This window comes from Pseudonaja textilis, chromosome 4, assembly GCF_049901715.1.
Source record: "Pseudonaja textilis isolate UNSWEBS1 chromosome 4, rPseTex1.2, whole genome shotgun sequence".
Classification (NCBI taxonomy): Eukaryota; Metazoa; Chordata; class Lepidosauria; order Squamata; family Elapidae; genus Pseudonaja; species Pseudonaja textilis.
Genome location: NC_141993.1, coordinates 64,789,698 through 64,816,879, shown reverse-complemented (window position 1 = coordinate 64,816,879; position 27,182 = coordinate 64,789,698). Strand labels below are relative to the sequence as shown.

The 27,182-nt window shown below is 38.4% G+C and overlaps 1 protein-coding gene and 1 long non-coding RNA gene across 3 annotated transcripts in view; one reads left to right on the top strand and one right to left on the bottom strand.

Annotated features, from left to right (window-relative positions):
• SLC9A9 (solute carrier family 9 member A9) overlaps positions 1–26,986 on the top strand; it is a 240,860-nt gene extending 213,874 nt beyond the window's left edge. For both annotated transcript variants that reach the window (XM_087933285.1, XM_087933284.1), the window contains exons 15-16: positions 20,793–20,898; positions 22,753–26,986. In XM_087933285.1, coding sequence (XP_087789411.1) covers positions 20,793–20,898; positions 22,753–22,974 — 328 coding nt within the window. In that variant the 3' untranslated portion in view covers positions 22,975–26,986. The remainder of the gene's footprint in view (positions 1–20,792; positions 20,899–22,752) is intronic.
• LOC148125868 (uncharacterized) overlaps positions 9,203–27,182 on the bottom strand; it is a 65,993-nt gene continuing 48,013 nt past the window's right edge. Inside the window, exon 6 of the long non-coding RNA XR_015743582.1 lies at positions 9,203–9,452. This is a non-coding gene — a long non-coding RNA (uncharacterized LOC148125868). The remainder of the gene's footprint in view (positions 9,453–27,182) is intronic.

Below are 27,182 nucleotides of genomic sequence, written 5' to 3'. Positions count from 1 at the left end.
AATCAAAAAAGATTTACTTTTTGACTGTCTTAACATACTTATCACTGTTTAAAACAAAATTGAAAAGTTAGAAAATGGGCTAAAACTCTGAAACATCAGGTGTTATGTCCTCGGGACGGACACAAGTTCCCCCTCAGGTCCGTTCATACTGCGGGGGCGTTTGTAGCCCCCATTGGCTGGCTCCCTTCGACAGCCGGCTATAAAAGCCGGCTGCTAGGTCGGGCCAGCCGCTGTTCGCTGGAAGGTCTGTTGTTAGCTTACAGACGCGACAGCCCCCTTTATTCCCCTGAATAAAGTGTGTTATTGAGATGCTCTGGTGTGGCCTCCCCATTTGTTCTGAGATAGAATATTGGCGACGAGGATGGGATCTGGCCAACCAGCAGCAATACGAAAGAGCTGAAGTACACACCTAAACGCTGAACCGTAGCCGCGCCGTTGAGAGCTCGGTCAGCCGTTGATTGCGGAAGTGAAAGTGGAGCGTGTAGCCGCTCAAGTCAAAAAAAGCTACGTGAGAAAAGTGGGGCACTGAGAACCTCAGCCGCCCAGCATTGAGCACAGAATCCAACCGCTGCTGTTTGGATTCTGCTTGTTAGCGAAGTTTTGGCGCGCGCTCACAGCCGCCAGAACACATAGGCGCGCGATTCGAATAGCTGTCAGCACGACGCTACAGCTATAGCCGCCACGCCCTTGTAAGGGCGCGAAATTCAAACGGAAGTCAGTTATGGCGCTACAGCAATAGCCGCCATAGTCACACAGAGCGTGTAACCCAGAGAGATCCTCTAGAGCTGAAGCAGCGCTGCGAGCCGCAGCTGCCACTCTTATCAGGGCCTTTTGTATTCCCAGAGAGATTGGTCAGTCTACCAACAGACTGAACACCCAATATGAATTCAAATCCAGCGTTTCCGCCATTTAAGCCAGATGAAGATAAGTGGGACTCTTACAGAAACCGCTTCAATCACTACCTTGATGCCATCGGTCTGGCCGACGCCTACAGAAAACAGGAAGAAATCGTACTTCCTGAGTTACTGCGGGCCACAGTATTCGATACCGCCACAGCGCTACTGCGCCCCAAGGGAATTAAAGAACGTTCCGTGGTCCGAGCTGTTGGAGACACTCTCTAACCATTATTCCCCAAAGCCATCGCAGATAGCGAGGCGTTTTGCCTTTCGTATGAGGAAACAAACAGATGGAGAATCTATCAATCAGTATATGGTCGCCCTGAGAGCCGCAGCTCTCCACTGCGAGTTTAAAAATTACCTAGAGCGACATGCTTCTGGATCAGCTCGTCTGTGGAGTCAGAGATGTAAGGTTACAGAGGCGGTTGCTGGCCAGAAAAGATCTCAACCTCACCCAGGCAATCGAGGAAGCTCTGGCCGCTGAACTAGCGACACAGTCGGCCGCTGAAATACAAGGAAGCGCAACCAACCCCAGTCCGGTCACTGTTCATTCCGAGGAAGCAGTGAGTGAAGAAGACCCCACCGAACTATTAGAGGTACATCGCCTCAAACCTTTCAAACAGTCACAGGTAGGAGCTAGGCCAAAAGATGGCAACGTGTCCAAACACATCCTGATGTGCCTCTCCTGCGGGGGGTCCCATGCCAGAACGACTTGCAGGTTCAGGAACGCCACCTGCAACAATTGCGGCAAGAAATGCCACATCGCCAGGGCCTGCCAGGCAACACACGCGCTCCACAAAGGCATCGTCCCCTTACTCCCCTCCGGGGCCACCCAGGCAAGTAGAAAATTGTTATACGTGCTACCAAGCTAACCACACTTTTTGACACCTAATAAAATTACCCTCTCTATTCATTTAGAAGGTAAACCCTGTCTTATGGAAGTCGATACCGGATCGGCACTATCGATCATCTCGTGGAGCACACTTAAGAAAATTCGACCCAGCCTGTCCAGGAAGCAACTCCAGAAGAGTCGTCTCACCTTGAGGGATTACCAGGGAAGAATATCCCAGTACTGGAACAGGCAAGTTCCTCGTTAGGTTCAAATCCTTTAAAGGCCATCTGCCTTTGGTGGTGGTAGATGGTAACCTCCCTAGCCTTTTGGGGTTGGATTGGTTCCCCTATCTCGGCCTTAGCTTAACGGGAGTACATGCTGTCTCGCCTTCCGATATCGACTCACTATTTTCAGACTATGCTAATGTGTTCAGCAATGAATTAGGTTGTTATAATGGTACGCCCATCTCCTTTTCGGTGGACCCCCAAGCAGTTCCCGTCCGTTTAAAACCGCGCAGAGTACCATTTGCCCTGCGTGGCTAAGCTGGACGCTGAACTGGACAAATTGCTAAAACAAGGGGTGATTGAGCCCACGGATTTTGCTAAATGGGAGACTCCAATTGTCACACCCTAAAAAAAGATGGTTCTATAAGAATGTGTTCTGACTATAAGACCACAATAAACCGCTATCTACAGACTAGCGCATACCCAGTCCCAGTAATCCAACACTTACTACACACATTTGAACCGGGACGATATTCGCCAAATTGGATATGTCACAGGCCTATCAGCAATTTCCTGTGGATAACCAAACGGCCGAATTGCAAACTATTGTCACCCACAGAGGGGCATTTCGATGCAAGCGCCTACAATTTGGCGTTAGCGCGCCCCAGGAATCTTCCAGTCATTAATGGAACGGATACTGCAAGGCCTCCTGGCGTAGTTCCGTACTTTGATGACATATTGATTTCAGCCAGGGACAGGCCCCAACTTTTTCTCAGAGTCAGAGCGGTACTGGATAGGTTCAGGCAGCATGGCCTCAAACTAAAAGGGAGAAGTGTGCCATCGCCACTAGGCAGGTAGACTTTCTTGGGTATAAAATAGACGCCTCTGGCATCCACCCCGTGGAGTCTAAAGTCAAAGCCATTCACGAGGCACCCACTCCGTCTTCCAAGTCAGAATTACAAGCTTTCCTGGGTTTGCTAAACTTCTATCGTCATTCCTACCCCACAAAGCGTCAGTAGCTGAACCGTTGCATAGACTTCTAGACAAAAACATTGGGGTCCCAAAGAGGAATATGCCTTTAAGGCAGTCAAATCGCTTCTCACTTCGGACGCTGTCCTAATACAATTTGACCAGCACCTTCCTCTAGTCTTAGCTGCAGATGCCTCACCTTTCGGGATTGGGGCTGTATTAGCCACAGACTTCCCAACGGCTCCGAAGCGCCAATCGCATTCTTTTCTAGAACCTTGTCCACAACCGAGCGTAATTATAGCCAAATCGACAAAGAGGCCCTAGCCGCCGTTGCCGCGGTCAAAAAATTCCATGAATTTCTTTTTGGCCACAACTTCAACTTGTCACAGATCACAAACCACTCTTGGGGCTCCTCTCTGAGAAAAACAAACTCCGCAAGTCTTATCCCCCAGAATGACTAGGTGGACCCTATTCCTGGCGGCCTACTCGCACAAACTGGTTCACCGCCCAGGAAAAACCTCAGCCACGCCGACGCCTCAGCCGCTGCCCGTTGCCAGCACCCCTGGAGGATCCGGCCCGGTCCATGCCATTTTCGATGCCAACGAGTTCGACATCCCAGTCACCGCTGGCGACATCGCCCTCCACTCCAAAAAGATAAACTTATCGCCCAGATTCTGGACTGGGTACGGAGGGGTGGCCGGGCGGTAACCTCTCAACTGAATTCTCACCGTTCAAAACCCGCCAGCAAGAACTTTCCAGTTTACAGGGCTGCCTACTATGGGGGACCAGAGTTGTCATCCCAAACCGCTGCGCACACCCGTCCTGAGGGCGTTACACAAGGGGCACCCTGGCATCGTCCGGATGAAAGCGTTGGCTCGGAGTTACGTCTGGTGGCCGGGCATGGACGACGAGATCACGAAATGGGTAAGCTCCTGCCGCCCTGTCAGGAATCCAGGCCAGCGCCACCGATCACCACCCCAACCAAATGGGAAAATACCAACGCACCGTGGTCACGGTTGCACATTGACTTGGCCGGGCCCTTCCACGGCAAGACCTTCCTGGTGGTCATGGATTCGTTCTCCAAATGGATCGATGTGGCTCTCCTACCCACAACCACCACCCGGACAATTGCCCAGGCCCTGACCCGTTTATTTGTTACACACGGTCTACCTGACACCATAGTCTCAGACAATGGGCCCCAATTTACGTCTACAGAATTCAGCCGGTATGCCACTAACCTGGGCATCCGGCATATCCTAACAGCCCCTTTTCATCCCTCCAGCAATGGGTTGGCGGAAAGAGCCGTTAGATCAGCAAAGAGGCGTTGGCAAGATTCACTCAAGACGACTGGCACTCCAGACTCTCTCGTTTTCTCTTAAGCCAACACTCGACCCCATGTACTGTCACAAACAAGTCTCCAGCCGAATTAATGATGGGCAGGCGTCTAAGGACAGTGCTTGATAGACTGCATCCCCACTATTGCCCAGACACCCCATTGGGTTCTAACACTAGGGTTAGGAGTTTTGTATTACAGGACCAAGTTTTCATCAGGAACTACGCAGGCGATCCCCTGTGGGTACCTGGGAAGATCGTGGCCATCACCGGGCCAAGGTCATACCGTATCCAGTTGGAGGACGGGCGATCTGGCGGAGGCATCTGGACCAGATAAGAAGTCGCCAGGCGAACATGCCAACGCTGACCCTGGGACTTCAGTGACCCTCCAATCGCCGCACCAATCCTAGCTGGGACCTTCAGAGTGACCAGTCGCCACCAGCCGAATCAAGGGAGCAGACGGTAGACCGGGACCGTCCCCACGGAGTCATCAGCCGTACCAGACGACGACACCACCGGGTTGCGTGACAATGACAATTTAACAATCCAACCCGAGGACTGTGACCACTCCCAGACTCCAGTCCGGACTCCAGAGCGACCCTGTTGCCCGGCAAGGCCAGTTCCTGACTTCCAGAACTCTATGCCACCTTGTGCATCGCCAGAACTGCGCCGGTCGGGCGCCACACAAACCACCAGCTTACTTAAAAGACTATTCATGTTCGTATCTAGGGGGAAGGGGTGTTATGTCCTCGGGACGGACACAAGTTCCCCCTCAGGTCCGTTCATACTGCGGGGCGTTTGTAGCCCCCATTGGCTGGTTCCTCGACAGCCGGCTATAAAAGCCGGCTGCTAGGTCGGGCCAGCCGCTGTTCGCTGGAAGGTCTGTTGTTAGCTTACAGACGCGACAGCCCCTTTATTCCCTGAATAAAATGTGTTATTGAGATGCTCTGGTGTGGCCTCCCCATTTGTTCTGAGATAGAATATCAACATTTTAAAATGGATCTGGAAATCCATTGGAAGCTGATGGTACTAGTTCTCTTTGAAATTTTAAAATCTTTTTCAAAAACTGCATTAGAGTATCTAACCAACATTTTTCCAAAATATGGATAGAAAGTAAGCTACCCCTATGTATAAGTATCATGGCTGATTCCAGGTTCCCAAACCACTTATACTACAATGGCAATAATAGCTAGAACATCCCTATGAAATGCCTTTGAATCTTCAGAGATAGTCCACTGCCTCCTTAAGAAAGACTTTGGTAACTACATAGCTACAGAAACAACTTCCTAATTCATCTTGACTGAAGTTGAATGCACTGGTTCTTACCCAGTCTATTACTTCTGTCATCTTTGTGGTAGTCATCAGGAATAAAATGATGAGTTATTGCAATGGGCCAATGAAACGAAGCAATTTTGACCAGTCTCCCTCCTATCCATTTTTCTCTACCTGGATATTTCTAAACCAATCCTAGCTGGAGAGAATTTATGTGCAAGGAGAAAAACATTACCTTCCCTTCAACTCACTTCTGTTTCCCTGATGTAAGTGACAGCTCTTCCAAAAATACTGTTTCTCTGACACTTTTTCTTGCCTATTCTGCCAAAAAATTCTTCAGATTTCCTACGTTTTCTTTTCATGCAGATTGAACTCAGTGTTTTTCTCCAGCTATTTTCACATTTGTTTTGATGATACTTTAAGGTTATCTTGTTTTTTGTTTTCATTACTTCTCTTTCTATTATTTTCCCCCCACCCACCCATATTCTCACTTCCTGATCTTAAAGGAGGAAAAAGCTTCTTCCCGTGAAGAATTCCTCAGGATGGTTTCCTTCAAGATTAAATTAAAGATTCAGAAGCCAGGAAAGAGATAACACTCACAAATGCAACCTTCAGCCATTTTATATTGATACAAGAAATCATTCTACCCATGGACATTTTACCTTAATTTTCTTTTCTGAAAAAAATGGGGGAAAATCAGTGTAGTATGGATGCACAGACTTTATTTTTGAAAAGGCATTTTCAAGATGTTCTGTCTCATGTGATACTGATCAGTTTTCCAGCCAGGTTTTATCTTCTGTAACAATGTATGCTATTGTGTTGGTTTTAAATCTAATATATATACAGAAAAAAAATATAAAAAAACAGGTCAGATTATAAGATTACTGCAAACTGTTTCCAAATCTTTTTTCTACATCAGTAAATACACACACAGGTGTTGTTTTGATTCTGAAGATTAAATTAAACTTGAAGTTCATTTTGAATGCTGTGATCTTCCATATGTTCTGTCAGATTGCTGATAGCTATCTAAACAGCAATTTTGGGGACCCTTAAATTGTTTTAAGATTAGGTGAAGTTGATAAATGAACATTAGCCTTTCAATTCCATGCCAGAGACCTTGCAAAATATCTGAAATTGTAGTTCAATGAAGCTTCAGATTGGGGATTTCAAATCAGGGCTTCAGTAGTCCTGATGATTATTTGATGGCAGCAAGGAGATAATAGAAAACTCTTTTTGCTTTGTCTAGCAATCAGCCAGATTTTTGCAGCCCAGATCTAGTAATTATAGCATCCGCTTCATTTTTAAAATTAAAACCACCACTTTGGAGAGATTTAAATGTCACATGTGGGAGATAATTGCTTTCCTGCAATGAACATCTCATTTAATGTGGCCAAAGAACAAAACTAATTGCTGTTATTGTGTAATGATCCATATCTTTTTTCAAGGTATAGAGTACTTTGAGTGGCACATTGAGGAAACACTTGAGGAAGTAGGCAGGACTGTGACAAAGAAACAGTTAACATCATACCAAAAACTAAATTTGATTTAATGTAATTTCAGCTTAATTAAAATTAATTTAATTAAATGCATGATTACTTTCCCACATCTTTAATCATTTTCCCCTTCAGATTAAAAATTATAATGAGGTGGCAAGTTTTGGAGAGACTTGGAAACTTCTCTCAAGACTGTAGAAACAGCATGTAGTTGTGGGATAACAGATTATGCTTTTTTTCAGAGGAATAAGAATTAAAAGATGCTGCCATTAAAAAGCTCTGCATATTCCAGCACCTTACACAGACTTCTCTCTCCACACCATACCCCACCTCTTCAAGAATCATGGGAGTCAAATTAACTACCTCTAAAAATTTTCCGGGGAAAAAAAAATAAAGTGCCAGATTGTTAATAAAACTCTACATACTGTCCTTGCATTTTAATCCATCCTCAAACATCTGGCCCAAATCTAAATGAAGCAAGTATATCTAAGTGCTTGCATTTTTAAATGCTACATCAAATAAATGTGACTGCAGGATTCACTAGGTTTTTGGTTTATTATCTTTAGGAACAGAGAAATAGAGACAATGAAGAACAGCTTCTTTCAGCTGGTAATTGTGGCAGAGAAAAGATTGGCACTAAAGTAGTAAGAAATGAAGGAATATCAGAATGAATCAAAGATAGGATTTGTTTACCTGGTCTGCAAAAAAAATAGATGAGCACTACATGTCAAATGGCAATACTGAAAAGTATAACTCTGCTGCCATATAGTGATGATTGTCTGTAGTTTTGTATCCCAGGATTGTGTGAATGGTATTTAACTTGTGCAAGTGCTTCCTATTTCAACCAAGAAGCAGAGAAAGATTCAGTTAAGTTATGCTATAAATGAATGAATTCTTTATTGGCCAAGTGTGATTAGACACACAAGGAATTTGTCTTGGTGCATATGCTCTCAGTGTACATAAAAAGAAAAGATATATTTGTCAAGAATCGTAACACTTAATATAGTCATAGGATACAAATAGGCAATCATATCATACTAGGAAACAGTCAATATAAATCGTAAGGATACACGAAGGGAATTATTTGTTTAGCAAAATGATGCCATTCAGGAAAAAACTGTACTTGTGTCTAGTGTTTTGTGTCTAGTGTTTTGTGTCTAGTTGTGCAATGCTCCATAGCATTGTTTTGAGGATAGGCATTCAAATAGTTTATGTCCAGGATGTGAGGGGTCTGTGAATATTTTCACAGCCCTCTTTTTAACTCGTGCAGTATACAGGTCCTCAAGGTAGGTTGGTAGTAATTGTTTTTTCTGCAGTCCTAATTATCCTCTGAAGTCTTTGCCTCATTGGGTTGCAGAACCAAACCAGACAGTTATAGAGGTACAGATGACAATTCCTCTGTAGAACTGTATCAGCAGCTCCTTGGGCAGTTTGAACATTCTTTGTTGTGCTTTTATGATGACGTTTTTGATGTTAGGTGTCCATTTTAAATCTTGACATATGATGGAACCTAGAAATTTGAATGTCTCTATTGTTGCTACCATGTTGCCTAGTATTGTAAGAGGTGGTAGTATGGAAGGGTTTCTCCTAAAGTCTACCACCATTCTACAGTTTTGAGTGTGTTCAGTTCCAGATTGTTCCGGTCGCACCATGAAGTTAGTTGATCAACCTTCCATCTGTATGCGGATTCATCGTCGTCTCAAATGAGACCAGTCACTGTTGTATCATCCGCAAACTTCAGAAGTTTAACAGATGGATTGTTTGAGATGCAGTCATTGGTGTATAGGGAAAAAAGAAGTGGAGGGAGCATACAGCCTTGGAGGTGGGCAGTGCTAATTGTACAGGTATCTGATGTGATTCTGCCTAGCTTACTTGCTGCTTCTTATCTGTTAGAAAGTTTATGATCCACTTACAAGTGTGTTCAGGTATCGCTAGCTGGTTTAGTTTAGTTAGAAGAATGTCTGGAATGATGGTATTGAATGCTGAACTGAAGTCTACAAAGAGGACCCTTGCGTAGGAGATTCAAGATGTTGTAGGATGTAGTTCAGAGCCATATTAACAGCATCATCTGTCGATCTATTTGCTCAGCATGCAAATTGCAGGGCATCTAGCAACGAATCCGTGATGGTTTTCAGGTGGGACAGCACTAGTCTTTCAATGGTTTTCATAACTACAGATGTTAGAGTACAAATCACAAACCAGACGGCTGAATCCTTTGTCTTTACTATGCATACAGGTTGATTTATTACACCAATATTTCTACTGTACTAAACCTAACATATATAATTAAGTACTTATCTTAAGTACTAATAAAGGAGAATATCTGTAGCTCAGAGTTAAATGAGGGGTCCTTGTTGCTCTCAGAACTGGGTTGTTTTCTTTGAGATTTTCATTACTCAAACTAGGTAACATCATTGGTGCTGCAATGAAATATCTGCAAAAAAACAACAAAACTCAGAGTGCAACAATTACCCCACATCTTTTAATTTTTATATCTCTTAAACAAAGCATAATTAATTACCCCACCACTGCATTCAATCTCTTTAGCCTTGAGACCAGTTTCCAAGGCTCTCCAAAAATTGCTTGCTGTAATTTCAAATTACTATATATTAATATAGTTTTGAGAAGAATTATAGTTATGGATCTCAGTATGATATAGACCTATATTCCTAAAACATGGAATTTGCCATCTCATGAACAATGTGGCTCTATCAAGTTAGGGTGTGACACAGAGGATAATTTTACAGAACTAAAACGACATTTAGTTACTTAGTTTTAAGGAATGAATCCAAGTTGTGAGATTGTTACTTATTAATGAAAAGTCTTTGTGCTCTATAAATGGGAATGTAATACAAAGTTGCTATTCTGTGTAGGTTTAGTTATTGCTATGTATTAATTTTAATGAACTTTACATTTTTGTATATACAGTAGTTATTATATGGCTATTTAATTAATTGTCTTTCATCATGTCTAATTTATTTGTTACAGTAATATAGTTTTTTCTCCATAGGTTTATAATGACTATCTATATTTTAATTTTCATTAGTGATGATATAGTACTTGGACTAGACAATAGCTAACTTTATGCCATATATGAAGAACCAAACAAACCACATTACGTCGGCTTAGCATGCAAAGCATGAACTGTGACTTGGTATGTTATGCCACTCAGTTATAGTTTATTCATTACACCCTGGTTAAATTATTATGTTGTATAAAACACATCCATTCCCCACATTTCTTATTCTATCTGGATTGTTTTCCTATCTCGTTTTCTTTTACAAAAAATAAAAATAAATAAATTAGTATGTAAGAAAGTGTGCCCCTTTCTTAAATATAATGTTTTGCCTTGAGATAAATCATAATAATTAGTGTAACAGTTCAAGCATGTTCAGCTTCATATTACAGTTTCCAAATTCAGGAGAGCTTTATCTCTAGCCAAGTTCAGTACCCTCCTGCAGCTGTTTGGAAAGGGAAATATAGCAGAATCCCATATGTAACTGGATACTGCCCCTGTGACTCGGGTGCTATAGAAACCATGTTCTTGTTCTTTTGTATTGTAGTTCTGCAGGAAATTCCTTGCACCCTTTGTCCATTACTCCTTTTTTTCTTTAAAATTTTCAGGGTACTCTGATAATTTTTATTTGCATTATCTGTCAAACAACCAAGATAAATTTATTTCTCTAAAAGTAGCAAAATTTTGCTAGATTATATATAAGCTTTGCCCACAAATGTTTGCAAACAGTTACAGATGTTGAAGGATCATTTGGCTTTGTTTGTTTCATATAATTTTTTTTAACAAATGGCAAAAAAAAAGTTTTTGTTCTGTTCAGTTCAAGCATGATAGTCTGTGGCAAAACACATTAATCCAAATGGATGTATTAAGTATGTCCCTTTCAACTTTAGATCTTCATCCACACAATAAAAGCTGGCTGTGGCAGCTTTTGTTATAAAATTATGTGAAATCACACATTCTTTATGAATGGAGGGAGCTGCATATTTTAAAAGCAATGTAGTTTTCCATAGATCATGTGATTTAAAAAATGTAAAGAAAAAATATAATTGCAATGCTTTTTCCTCAGTTTTATTATTCTGTCAAAATCATGCAATTTTTCTCATTCTCATAACATACAAAGAAGTTGGCCATATTATTGAGTCACATTTGACTCCTGCAAACTGATCTACATAGCAGCTATGGCCCTATAGTATACAGAAAGATTCTCTGTATTTTTTATCGAGTCAAATACCTAATTTAGTAGACAGCAACTCAGCCAGTTATCTTTTGCATATCCTGTTACCTGATTTTTTTTTAAGTGAATATGGCAGGGAAGGATATGGTATGGAATTTCTGCATGTGAAACATAGGATTAATCATGGAATTATAGCCAGAGAATTTGTGTCATCAAAGAAATGCATATTCCGAACTGCAGCTTTGTAAACCCAGCAAAGAGCTTCATTTATTGGGCAGGTTTTTTTTCTTTCAAAAAATAAAGTATAAAAGTGAAATAGGCCTTTATAGAATATAACTTGTGACTTTTTTAAAAAAAAAAAATTCATAAGAGGAATTTTACATTCTCTGCTCTCCTCCCATGTTATCTAATCTTGAAATGATTGTTCAGTTCAGGAAAAAGTAACTGCAAATGACAATATTTACATGAAACTGATTTCCTGAATTTAATTGCTTCTAGTTATTGATTGCACTAAGCAAGTCTCCCTGACAAGTTCGCATGTCAGATTCTGCAAAATATGGGCCTGGGTTGTGGCCATTACTTTTAGACAAAATGATTTGCTCTTCGGGAATCTTTTTCTATTCTGTTTTCAAAATTCAACAAGGCTAACAATTGACTCTTATTTCACAATGAGTAATATTTATAGTTCTCCCTGAAGACAGCTAACTTAGGCAATATTTCATGCACAGCTTTAGCCTTAAGAAAAGAAAATAGAAAAAAAGTTCAAAAGCAACAGATGGGAGTTTTATTATTTTCCCTATTAGCTGCCCTTTCAGGGGATTGTTTTATTCTTCCCAATGGTAGCACCAATGCCAACAAAGTGTCAAAATTGCTTTGCAAGAAAAACTTATTCTTCTGTGGTAAATCTGGACAAATCAATAGGGAAGAATTCTAATTAGTTTGTTGTCAGGCCACTCCTGGTTTAACTGCCACTTCAGTTAACAAACTCAGTCGGCATTCTTGTCCAAAACATTATTTAATCAGCATCTGAGTTAATGGTAAATAATGATTATTTTACACAACTGTAAGGATCGTTGCAAGACATCAGTGATAGATTGTATTCTTGGCATCAGATGTTTTTAAAGGATCAAGGATCAGGGAACTAATATATAAATGTGCATGTTGGTGTGTAAATATCAATGATGTCTAAATATCAATGGACAAAGATACAAACAGATAGAAGGAGCACCTATGGGATCACCCCTCTCACCCGTCATTGCTAACCTATACATGGAACACTTTGAAACCAATGCTCTAGACAAATCTGAACACAAACCCAAACTCTGGATCAGATATGTAAATGACACTTTCGTAATTTGGCCACATGGGAAAGAAAAACTGGACAGCTTCTTCACACATCTCAACAGCCTACACCCCAAAATACAATTCACCATGGAAACAGAAGCCAACAATCAACTTCCCTTCCTGGACGTTCTAATTTACAAAAAAACAAATAGCTCTCTAGTACACACCATCCACTGGAAGAAAACACACACCAACTGCTACTTAAACATATAATCCCATCACCACCCTGCACAGATCAACTCCATAGCCAAGACCCTCATCTCTAGAACCAAACGCCTAGCTGACAAAGACCAGCTAAGAACAGAATTACACACCCTCACTAACGTATTAATTTCCAACGGATTCCAAAGAAACACAATTACCAACCTAATCCTAAAGGAGACACCCCCAGAAACTGAGACACAGAACAGGTCAATGGTATCTCCTTCCTCCCCTACATCAAAGGCACCACAGATAAAATCAGCAAAATTCTCCACAAGCACAATATCAGGACAGCCTTTGGCACTGACCAAAAAATAGCCAACATCCTTAGAAACTTCAAAGACAAGATCCCTCTAGAAAACCAAGGAGGTTATGAAATACTATGCAACAATTGCCCAGCCAGATACATTGGACAAACCAACAGGAGAATAAATGCACGCATCGCAGTACACAAGAACATAGTCAGAAAAGAAGAAAATACTTCCTCCCTTTTCCAGCACCTTAAAGCCACAGAACATGAAATTAATTTTGAGGGAACCAAATTAATCTCCAATACTGAACACTTCAACAAGAGAATAATCAAGGAAGCCATCGAAATAGAAAAACACCCCCATAACATGAATAAACGGGATGATACCTTCCACCTACCAGACATCTGGAAACTAGCCCTTATCAACAAATGAATCCCAGCCACGAAAACCAACACCGGACCCAAAACAACACATGACACCACCACCAATCTCCCTCACCAGACTCAAACCCAAACCCACCCCATAGACATAAAGCAACCAAGACCAGAAACCAGACCACAGCTGCATCACCAGCTGCCACACCTCAACCCCCAAACCAAGCAAACAGACACATGCCATGAACACATAGCCAGGCCTCAAACTCAGAGCCAAACCAAAACCTGGAACATCACATCACAACCACCCGCTCAGGATATCACATCACAGAACTCAGGAGGTTACACCACAAAACCTCAGGATGTTACAACACAGCCAATGACCCAGGAGATTACAGCACAAGACCCAGGAGGTCAAAACAATAGAACTCAGAAGGTCATCACACAGCCCATGACCCAGGTCATTACAACACAGGAGGCTGATAGACACACAGTCAATAACTCAGCACACGTTTTTATGAAAAAGCCAGCCAATCTGCAAACATCAACTCCATCAATCAATCAAGAAATGATAACACAGCCAACCTCCCCACCAGTATTTATAGAGAGATAGCAGCTCATATCACGTTTTGCTCACACAAGCACAAAGCCGAAAGCACCAGCCTGAAGATGGCGCGTGGGACCTCGGCGAAACCTCACCAAGTTACTCTCAATCTTACACGGGAAAAGACCCGAACACACCAAGACATACATACATACATACATATATGTTGTGTGTTTAAGTAGCGGTTGGTGTGTGTTTTCTTCCGGTGGATGGTGTGTCCTTGAGAGCCATTGGTTTTTTTTGAAAATTAGGACATCCAGGAAGGGAAGTTGGTTGTTGGCTTCTGTTTCCATTGTGAATTGCCCACCAGACACCTGGAAACTAGCCCTTATCAACAAACGAGCCCCAGCCATGAAAACCAACACCAGATCCAAAACAACACGTGACACCACCACCATTCTCCCTCACCACACTCAAACCCAAACCCATCCCATAGACTAAAGACAACCATCGTCCAGAAACCAGACCACAGCTGCATCACCAGCTGCCACACACCCCAACCCCAAACCAAGCAAATGGACACATGCCACGAACACATATCCAGGTCTCAAACTCAGAGCCAAACCAAAACCCAGAACATCACATCACAGCCACCCGCTCAGGATATCACATCACGGAACTCAGGAGATTATACCACAAAACCTCAGGATGTTGCAACACAGCCAACGACCCAGGAGATTACAGCACAAAACCATATATACATATATATATATATATATATATATATATATATATATATATATATATATATATATATATATATATATATATATATATATGGATCTTTGTTGTTCGGGTTTTCTCCAGCGTAAGATTCAAAGTATCTCAGGCAATGCGTTGATGAAGTCTCATTCATCATCTTCAGGCTTTGTCTTGGCTCTTGCAATCTCACATTACTCTGAGAAGCACAGAGCTGGAGACAGAAGCCTGAAGATGATGAATGAGACTTCATCGAAACGTTGCCTAGATACTCTCGAATCTACGCCGGGAGAAAACCCTAACAACCAAAAAGATATATATATATATATATATATATATATATATATATATATATATATATATATATATATATATATATATATACATACATACATACTATGCATACATACATACATATATACATACATACTATGCATAAGTGTTAGGTAGTTATGCAAAAGTGTTACAAATTAAGTATACTTAGAAGTGTGTGTACATAAATAGAAGTGTGTGAATGTATGTGTTTATATTACAATTTGTTATACACACGCACATGCACACACACACACATACACGATCTTGGTGGCTACTGTCATTCAGAAAAATAAGACTATAACATCAAATGCATATGATGGTAATATACTTTATCCTAACGTGAATGTTGAAAAGGAAATCTCTTGCTCCTGTGTTATTTTGGAAATAAAATTAAACAGCCCAGTTTCCCACATATACATTTTTGAAATAGGCATAGTCAGGCTGCAGATGTTTATACTTTAGTAACAAGCAGCATGATGCAAATGTTAGGAGTTACATTCTTTTCTTTGAAATGGGTCTTCCATGGCTGCTTTTTAGTGCCATGTAGCCCATGTACCTCTTTTTCTTATGAAAGGGAAGGATATTAAGAGCCCCCCTATGTCTTATTCAGATGCCTCAGTCAGGTGTCACAGAAGCTATCTTCTACCAGTTTTCTAGTGAATCTCAAGCTCTCATATTGTTTTTATTTATTTTTATTTATTTTATTTTGTCAAGCGATTGTTAGATAACAGGTATAAGTACAAACATGGTTATGAATACATGAAATGGATATGAATAAGAAAAAAGAAAGAAACAATAGGACAGGGACAGTAGGCACGTTGGTGCGCTTATGCACGCCCCTGATATTGTTTAGCCTATGCAGTCAGATGGATGTCCAGATAAGTGCCCTTGACCAACCCGCCCCCATCCAGCCTGATATATGCATTGATCCCCAAACATTAGATACAATGCTGCCTGTGGAAATTTTCTAGGTATCCATTCCTTCTCACTTGCCCTGGCCACCTGTACTTTCTGATTGCTGAGAGGATTTCTCTCCCTTTTAGTACTTAGAATCACACAGCAACTATTTAGAGATAAAAGGCCATTAGGAAGTATACTTAAGTGACCTAAGGAAAAGAGAAAGAATAGCTTGGAGGTTCTGTTTTTCAATGGAACTGTGAAAATTGGTTCAAAAATTAGAAATAGCTTTTGACTTTTTTCTTGACTTAAAATTACTGATTTGGAGAGCAAAGTTAGCTCGCAGTTTGCTCTTCCTGTAGCAATTGACTAATGCTGCTAGATACTTGTTCTTTCTTAATAAACAAGAGTTGATAGAAAGGAAAGACAATTGATCACATTGACTAATTTGAGTCTGCTAAATAGGAACCAGAAGTTATTATAGTGCTAATTCAGTAATGTTTCAAGCTGAATTGTTCAAAAAGTAAACAATTGTTTTTCCTAATCCTTTTTCAGAGATTCTCAAACTTATTTTGTTCACTGTCAACATTAATATATTGAAAATAAAGATTAAAGATTACAACAGTTTATTGGAGGAAAGGTTGTTACTGTACATGCATAGCCTATTATTTTGTAATATGTTTTTCTTCAGAGACATCATCATCATCAAATATAGGTCAGACCCTTATTAATTTCTCTTCAGTCATCTCACATTCATTTTATAAGTTCAAGGACAAAGATAGACTCTTTATTATCCTGCAAATTCATTGGGGCCCCTTGTCTTGAACTCACAAATCATTGGAAAGTATGTATGCATTATGGCAGTTCTCTTTAGCGACAGTGAAATTACATTATGATGTACAGCTTCCAAGTTTGTTCTTATTAATGAACCCATGCTGTATATTGAGAAAAAGTATGTCCATCACATACTTGAAAAGGCAAAAGTTTTATTTTTGAGGCATGCCACAAAATCCTGGTAGGCCAGAATGTGTGAGTATATATGTAGGTCACTTATGGCCTGATGAATATGTCTTTAGTATGTGTGCAATACAGCTTTTCTTATGCACTATTCAGTAACCTGATTGATTCAAATAAATCATGGGTTGCTATTTGTATTTTAATGGCTATCTGGAGTCACTTAATTGCTCAATTATCAGATAATGCAAGACAAGGGTTCTTTCTTCTTTAAAATTGAATGTGAATTTATTATATTCTCCATAAATGTTGAGCTTTGGAGCCAGTGGCACTATTAGTACAGATTTCAATGTAGGGCACTAAAAGGCAAAAATAAAAGAAGCCAAATCAGAAACACAAATATAATTATCCTCTGTGGTTTCTTTTCTTTTTAATGCATCATCAGAGTCATAACCATTTGTAAGGCATTAAGTACAAAAGCATTAAAAACAATATAAAAGCATTTGAAAATGATGCCTGACTGTGATAGACAACACTTCCAAGTAAAATGCAGAACTATAATTTATGTTTTCATTTCAAACATTTTATCATAGTCTTTTTCAAGTTAAAGGATAGAAGATATCTTCTTTGGGATCATGCCCAGGAAATCAAAGGTGAAATTGTGTAAGTTAAATGACCGATCGTCATTCATCAACATTTAGTTTAATTTAGTTTAATTTAGTTTAGTTTAGTTTATTGTCATCGCACCTTATACAACTAAACCAAACACCAGTGCACATCATGACCATGACCTAAAACATAAAAATTTATTATGTTATATTGATAACATGTTATATTAACAACATGTTGTTGAAATATTTTTGCAACTTCATATTTTTAATGGACTAGACAACTAATTAACAACTAGTGTCTCCAGTATAAGAAAAATGGTATCATGAAAAAGCAGCAGAGACTATACCCATTATAAGTAATCTTAGCAAGAATTTTCTTTGATAGATAGGAGATTGATTGAATTGCTGATTTGAGCAGATTTTCTTTTATATAGATCAATCATTTTGGATGAAAAAATTAGAAAGTCAGGTGCAAAACAAAAATCTATCTGTTTTTCTCATATTTACATAATTTCACATAGAGAAGCATTGAAGCATGAAGTATTAAAAAAATGTGTTGAATTCCATTTAAAAAATGAATTAACACTCATGCTCCATCCCAGCTATAAAGTTGCTTAATATTTTATGAAGTATATGTACTTTGTGACAAGGAAAAAGGAGTATTGATTTACTGAATAGGAAGAAGATGCATGACTATTACAAACTATTTGTTTATTTTATGAAAAATGGCTCAGAAAAACTGAATCTTTAATGGCGTTCAGGACTAGCATGCAGGTTGATATGGTGCATCATTTGAAAGCATCACAGATGAAAATAACACACCCAACTACTTTGCTCTATATGGTACATAACCTAACTGGATTGCACCTATTTTCTAATAACATTAGAAAATGCTCAGAGTTTTCAACTTAATTAATTCCCATTGTTTCTTGATACTCCAGACTTGTTAATGGTGTCATATTAGAGTTAGACTAACAAGCAATATCTTAAATTTGTACCTTTTTGTACCTACCCCATGCAAGGCAAGATGGGCTACAAATAAAAGTAACAAATACATAAATAAAATATCAAGCAATAATTTTCATCTTATCTTACTTATTGATAATTCCTGCAACAGGTATGGGTAGAGTTTGAATAATACATATGCCATGATAACAGGAAAACATTTCTAGATCAAAACTCAATATTTCTTCTAAAGTCTCATATATAGAGATTGAAAAAAAATGCTGTCCAAGACTCCAGGGAAGTACAGTTAATTACTGATTGAATAATCCAATTATCCAATTTATTGAAACAGCCAGGAACTGCAGAGCTTTCATTTTTCAGCAATCCAACTAGAAAAATCATTCTCCACCACCACCACCACCATCATCATCATCAACATCATCATTTCAGTACTGCTCCACAGTCAGAAAGGAGGGAAAGAAGAAATGGAAGAACATAAAAATGAATATTTAATGATAGAAAATCTGAGAATGTTCACACATAGAATACTTTTTTGAATTGTTAATAATCCACTACTCATGTGGAATAATATAGTGTTCTATTGTGATTTCTTTTTCAATAGTTTATGTGGAAAATGTTATTATAATATATCTTAACTCCATCTGCAGAGAAAAATAGTAGTTCACGGCTACTATAACGTTAGTCACTACTTGCACTAGTGACGCAGGGAGGAGGAAGAGGAGGAGTGAGGAGGAGGAGGAGGAGGAGGAGTTAAGGGATGAATGAGCCATTAAGGGAGAAAAGGCTCAAAACAGATTCCTCAGTCTCAGAAAGAGACATGAGAAACTCAAAATGATTCTGCTTTGATTTTGTTTGACATAACATGTAATAGAAAGAAACTTACAGGCTTTCAAGATTCTCTAATTATATCATACAATAACAAAAAAATTAGTATTTCCCAAGCTGCTGAGGCTCCTGTTTCCTGTTTTGCTGAAGCCTTGCTGACTTCAAAAGGCTGACAACACATTGCTCTAAATTTTGTCCCATTCCCTTTCCCCAAAAAACTTGCAAAATGATGTTCCATATTTCTTTGTGGAAATATGGAATGAAAATTTTCAAGCTGGCATTTTAATTTGATCATATGCAGACTACCTTCCATAATTTCCCCCAAAATTACTCAGTAGAGTTATTTAACATTCAGTTGCACATGCATATATGACTTCACCTTAATTATTCTTAAGTGATAATTGACCATTTTGTTGGCTGCTGCAAAAAGATCACAAAGATTTATTGCAAACAACAGTAGCAACTGATTTCATGAAAAAGCAGCAACAATGGTGCATTGAAATACCTGCAAAAAATACTACTTTCCTTCAACCCCCCTGATGGGGCCTCAAAATAGACAAAACAATAAAAAAACAAAGAAATTAAAGTGTTCCTGGGCTTTAGAATTCAAATATGCAAACATCTGCCATACAACCTATCAATTTTTAATATCACATCACATCAAAAAAGTCTGGATCGTGGATATCTGGGATACCAGAATAGAAGAGAAAGAACTAGAGAAAGTCACAAAATATAAAGACTTGTACATAGAAGTAGAACAGCTGTGTCAAAAGAAATCAGAGAGAGTACCAATAGTAATAAGTCCCTTGGGTTCAATTCCAAAACTTCTGGAACACCACTTGAACACTACTGGCATTGACAAAGTCACCATCAGTCCATGTCAAAAGATAGCTTCACTCTGGACAGCTTACACCCTTCACTCTGGACAGTTTACACCCCAAATTATTAAGCCACGACAGCATTGATCTTTGGGAAGGACTCAACAGGTAGACAACAGGGTCAAATCCGATCTAAACATCTGGCTAACTATGCAATCAACTATAAGGAATATAGAATCTAAGGCATTTGGAGGGCATAGGTTTGGGGAATATTAATCTAGATTATCTCTATTAATAGCCCAAATCAGATATTACTAAAAAGATACAACTCACTATGTGTGTAGCATTGACCAGTGAATACTTGGAGACATACATATGGAGGCTTTACATAGGCTATAGTCCTAAAAGGCTAATATTAAAGATTGTGTGGAAGACTTTGCAGCTATAGTTCTCAACATGAAACTACAGACAACTCTGTTGTTCTTATGGATATTGGCTCTTTTTGATATTGCCAGCATGATTTTACAGAGTATATATAATAGCCTGTAAAATTAGACCACATTATGCGATTTCCCTTCTTTTTAAATGTTAATGATAACTCTCCATGTCTAATGTTTTATACATTACATTATTATTATTATATATTTAAGCATTGTGATGATTGCATGCCCTAAATAGAATCAGCTGTGCATATATATGGAAATAGACCTTAACAGATTTCACAGATATTTAAAGCCGATCCTCACCCATGCTGGCCCACCACTTACTACCACTTTACCAGAATGGTGTAATCCTGTAGCCAGGTTGCTGACTAGCCCTAGAGCCTATGAGGTAAGTGTACAATTTCATATGCACAATGTTTCAAAATTTTTGACAAAATGTATTATATTATAGCTTTCACTATATGTGATGTTAATACCTAGAGTTTTGTCCTCCAATCAATATCATATGGGATTTTTCCTGTGTATTTTCCAGTCTAAAAGATTTAGTTCTGATTCTGGTTTTTCTGGTCATCTTGCATGACAAAACTGATATTTTCAAACTGAATTAAAGGGACACTCAGAATGGAAATATATTATGACACATATAAAGTAACTCTATTTCATTATTTTATGATTAAAGTTTCTTTCAGATCCAGCTCAAGTTATCAAGCTATGATAACTTTTAAAATACTGTTTTAAACTCTTGGCTTTTTCAGTAGCGTACCATTTTAAAAATAATGTGAAAAACAGGTGACACCAGTGATGGGATTCAAAAAAATTTACTATTGGTTCTGTGGGGGTGGCTTGGTGGGAGTGGCAGGGGAAGGATACTGTAAAATATCCAGTCAGAGGTGGTATTTGCCGGTTCGCCTAACTACTCAAAATTTCTGCTACCAGTTCTCCAGAACTGGTCAGAACCTGCTGAATACCAGCTCTGGGTGACATCCATGGAAATGAATGTTCAATGTAATAGAAAAGCTTGAAACCAGAACCATCTTGTTCCTTTCATCTGTTTTTAGAGTTGCTTTTAATGGGTTAATATTCTTTTGAAAATCAAGGTTAGTAGAAGAATCTAGCATGAGTACTTTTTACCTGCAAAGCCTTAAACCATACCTGATTTGTGGAGTAAATTTGGATTTTTATAAAGTAGGAACCATCCTTGTCCAACCTGGGCAACCTTGGAGATTATCAGCTGGGGAGGGCTGCACAGTGAATTCCTAATTTATGGAATTTTCTCTCTGCCACTCTATCAATCAATACAGAGTATTGTACAGGAAGAGTATTCTTAATTTATGGAATCTTCTGTCTGCCACTCCATCAATCAATATAGCCTCAACAACACTCTTACTAGTTTCAATTAGCCATAACATCATACCTTGTACTCAGAACGTAATATATTTTTAAGTGAGACATGAGTTTTATATACCAGTGTGCATGTAGAGTTTCTAGATTGAAATCTTCCCTATGCACTTCAGTAAGAAAAGCAGCTTGATTTGCACCTATCGCCAACCACTGGAGATTCAGCATTTTGAAATGATTAGTTAGATCTCTTTTATGCAGGAGTCCCCCTTCTACTACTTCAATAGGGGCAACATTTTTCAGTCAACAGCCATATTGTTCCCAGAATAATCTCTGGAATGCACATGTTGAATGAGCCAATATAAGTAGCAGAGATGGCTTGAGCCAAATTAAATTTTGTCATACTGACCCCTTTGTCTCTTCATCTATTTCTCCATCTCATTAGCTATCTTTATTTGACAGTATATCTCTAACTTTCTCTTTTCCAAACAGCACATTATGTAGAAGGAACATAAGGTTTTTAGCAGACAAGTAATCTTATGGAGATCTTTTCAAATTAGACTCAAAGATGGAATCTTTGAATTCTACACATTTCTGATCAGTATAGATTGGTGCATGTGCATTGCTTCCTTGGGGACAAGAAGCTTCAGGAGACAATTTATAAAAATTGTCACCTGATAGTGAAATACATGCAATATTAATTTAATAAATAAGAATAAATAAATATTCATTTATACAAAGTAAATATTTATTATTTTTCAAATAACATTAAAATTAGATGTGTCATTATAAACTTAAGAAATAGGGATATCTATTTAGTATAGAGAATTGCTTCACATTTATGCCATTAATAAGTAAACATTATTTCTTTGGTTTCTCTATTCTTTATCACAAAAATGCCTAGGAGCAACTGAAGGATGAAGATGGGGACTTTATTGTGAATAATGATGAACTGACCCTGAATTATGATGCTTCAGACCACTTTCCTGTGCCAACTCAGAACAGAACAGAGTCATCTCATTCTGCTGGCAAAGAAAACATCCGTGATGGTGACCTTGGCTTAGGGGGATGTGAACTCCACTCCAAACCTGCTTCAGGTCAATCTGAGTTTGCTTCCTCAGCCTGATGTCCATTAGAAAATACAGTATATGCTACAAATATCAGAAGCAGAAGAAAAGTACATTTATTTTGCAGAATTAGCAACAAGGACATGATCAGAAAAGAAGCAAGACTTTGCTGAATCTCTCCCTAGAGTTCAGAAGAATGAGAATTGTTTAATAATTCATAAACATTCTATTACTACACTTAATTTTTCTGATAGTGGCCATTTTAACAATGAAAACAAAGGCATCCCCTGTCTATTATTGGGACATTGCATATATGCTTATGGGCTGTGTGGATCATGCTTGTTTGCACATGCACAAAACCTTTTGAATTTTCCCCTTAATTATTCAGGAATGAGAATTTAGTGAACTAATATATGCTTCCAAAATCACAGATATATCAGTATCATATATCTCTTCCCGTGTAGAACTTTTTCAATAAGATGGAAATTTCTGAAGTACAAGCCATAATTCCAGCAAGTGGCAAAATAATGGTTTCCTATACTGTATGGTAGTCTGACAGCAAATGGTCCACCATAACTGCTTGTTAATATTTGAGCTGCTGAAATTTAAACATATCAATAACAGAGACCTTAATTTTACCATATTAGAGCATGATTGTTAGTATAAATAGCAATTTTACTTCCTCCCCCAATTCATTCTCTGCCACTCCTATGCAACAGATTCATAATGCAAATACTGTGTGCTGACTTTCCTCAGATTTACTGATATTCTATGTTTATACCTAGAATCTGACAGGGCAAAGTACATGAGTATCACATTCAAGATTTCTAAAATAATGTCTGCTATATTTCTGCTCATTTCCTAAACAGTAAGAAATGAGAGAGAGAGAATTGTGGGAGAAAATGTCAGCGGAATCATCCATTATAAACACAAGTACTTATAATATCAGGAAAGTTGATGACAGTTGTCCAATTTTTTTCACCTGAAGGTAGTGCTCCATAGCTTTATATATTAGAGACTGACCTCTTGAAGAGCTCCAGTATGGACAGAATCTCCTGGTTGCACTTGCAATCATTTCATATCCAAATAAAACTGCCTTATAGTTAGTCCATTTGGTCCATCTACTCCAGTTGCTTCTTTAGCTGCCAGAAGCACTCTGGTGTTTTAGTCCTGCCTAGAAATTGATTGAAAGTGAAATATTTTGCATGTAATGTATATTTTATTTCTGAATTACTGCCTTCTGCAGCCATCCATGACCATACCACATTTTCATCTTAATGCTCAGTATAGTGTAGCACTTAGCATATATTCTGGGTTACTTAGAACTCCTTGTGCAGTCTGATGGGGGAAATTACTTTTAAATGTTTGCAATTCCAGTAAATGCTCATGAGTAGTTGAGTTGAGATTCTTGCATGTATTTTTGTGGTGTGGTGGCTGAAATGAAGATGTGATAATTCTTATTTTTCCTTGCATACTTATCTCTCCAACAAGAACTTTTTCAGATTAAAAAGCCTGAGCAACCAAGGAACTTACAAAATGATAAGAGATGCCTACCAGAAAACAACACCATCAACCACTTCATAACAGTAAATTAAGCTCAAAAAACTGCCTGAAGAATTCCAACTTACACTTAGAATGAAATGGAAAAGTAAACATCACCTTGACAGAAAATGAAACCTTTCTGAATATTGACAAACCAATTTTGACCACAGTATTAACTCAGTATCTGCTAAAGTAGAAAATGGTTGCAGAATTACAGAAAGTCTGTAGAAAAATTTAGGAAGAACTGCTATTTCTGTTTTTTGAGTTCTGGGAGCATGTGATTTGTTACCTTCAAGATCTACTATTTCTGTCCTTCCACTTAAAGAGAAAGTGTATAACATAAATAATACATAAGTTCAAGTATTGCATTGTTCTATTATTTGGTTCATACAGCATATTTATTCAGGTTCTTCAAAACTCATGTTTCAAATAGATTTTACAAAATCAGAATCCAAGCGTTGAGAAATGCCAAGAATCCATCTAAGTTATGGCCTTCATCTTTCATACTGTACGTCATCTGTAAGATTTTTTTTATCATATACATGACTTTAGTAAGATGAGGACAATTTCCTCTTTGCAACTATGTTTTGAGTATTTTAATGTGAAGTATTTTTAGGCTCAATGGTATGATTAGAACTGACTCATGTACTGGATTATGTGCCTCAACATTGCTGCTTCATAACAATTTCTCATAAATTATATCCTTTTATTCAATATCAGCACATGGATTCTTCAGCATTTACACACTAACTGGCATGAAGCATTTGACAGTCTCGTATTGAATACCGCAAATACATGCCAAAGAGGTATGTATTTACATATCTGTCTCCATGGAAACCACCTTGTCCACTGCACATATCTAGAAGGTAGAGACTTAAAATCTCATAGGACTGTACACTTAAATGGTGCGCCTGCTTTCTAACATAGAGCATGACATGTCTAGCTTTTGGATAAATTGTCTAAATATTGCATGTAGTTTTTGACATGCACTTGAAATTAATGACTACAGCACACAAGATTCTCTTCCTTAGAGAGTCTCTAGCTTAGTAGTTCTCAACTTTAGCAACTTTAAGCTGTGTGGACTTCAACTGCCAGAATCCCCCAGCCAGCATGCTAACTGAGAAACTCTTGGAGTTGAAATCCACACATCTTATAGATGTCAAGATTGAGAAACACTGAGCTACCTAATACTTAATAATAGTGATCTCACACACATTTTAGCCTATGCCAAGAAATGCCAATTGAAATCTGTGAACTGAAGGATAAATAACTCTATAGTTGCATCTTTTCAACTATCTGGCCTCCTGTTTTATTCAGTTTGTCTACTGAAGGTTAAATAAGGACATGAATTCAAACAGAAATTCAACATGCTCAACTATCAAATTCATCTATAGTTTTTCATTTTGAATGGTAAATTTTGGCAAATTCAATATCACAAGGTTCATTAGAGACTAGTTTACATGCAGGATATTTATAGGATCGGCTTGCAAGAGTGTCCTTGTCACATGTTTAACCCTCATATTGCATAATGCATTTCCACAGAGACGCTATGTCATCTCAGGAATGCAGCATGAAGTTCCTTATTATGCAGCTGTGAAAAAGTTATTGTTGCATATGCCAAGTGTTGAAGTTTATGAAACCAAAGGCTCCCACTTTAGAAATTACCAGTCAGATTACATGCCAAGACTTTTTAGTAAAACAGTGAATGGTTTAAAAATGTAATAAATTTTGATTCCATCATCAATGAAAATGGAAACAAAAACTTGTATGTAATCAAGTTTTAATCCTGCTTTTTCAGTCTTGCTGTACTATCACATTTAATCTATCACCAGTTGAATGCAATAATACGGCAATCACGGTAGTCATAAAATTGAAAGCAGGAATCCTAAGATCAAAAAGTGATGTTTTATTTAATTTTTTTTCAAAAACACAAATCAGACTCTTTTAAAGGACCTTACTTCCTACAATGAAAAATAGATTTTTTACTATTCTGATAATTAATCCTAATGAAAATTGTCCTATATTTACCATTTTCTGGCTGTTTTGGCAGAAACAGCAAGAAAAGAAATGAAGCTGTTGACATGTCACAATACTTATGGGACATAAGGCCACAAGAGTAAGGAGATACTGCTTGCTGGGTGCTTTAGGAAAGGAAGCAATGTTTGTACCATATAATAAATAAATGAACAGATGAACTACCTTACCACCAAATTGCAGGTCCCTACAGAATTCCTTTAAATGTAAAATTAAAAGGTGAAACATAGCTCAATACAGGGATTGTATTTCAGTATAAGAATTAAAAATGATTGGATTATGTTTTGTTGTGTACAAGTTGTGCAAATGTTGTGCAAAGACCATTGTGTTTGATACAGTTTATGGATAACTCCTAACCAAAAGAGAAATATATTATGTTGAAATGTTCCAAATTTTGTTAACATTGATGTAATTAAGTGAATTAAGAATGAAAAGTTATTTGTCTTGCCCAGGATTTTCTATCTTCATCTCAAATAAATTTTACATAGCTCCTGACTCAGGAACTCAATTTTTAACAATAACAGAAAGCACCAATTCATTTTCTGTCCTAACTCCCATTACACTACTTGACTTTCCCGCTTCCCAGCCATAATGACCCGGAATAATATTAAGAGGATTTATTTGGATAGATGTGGGGGGGGAGGGGAGAGATCTTAATATCATCCCAAATCAATCTACTGTAGGATAAATG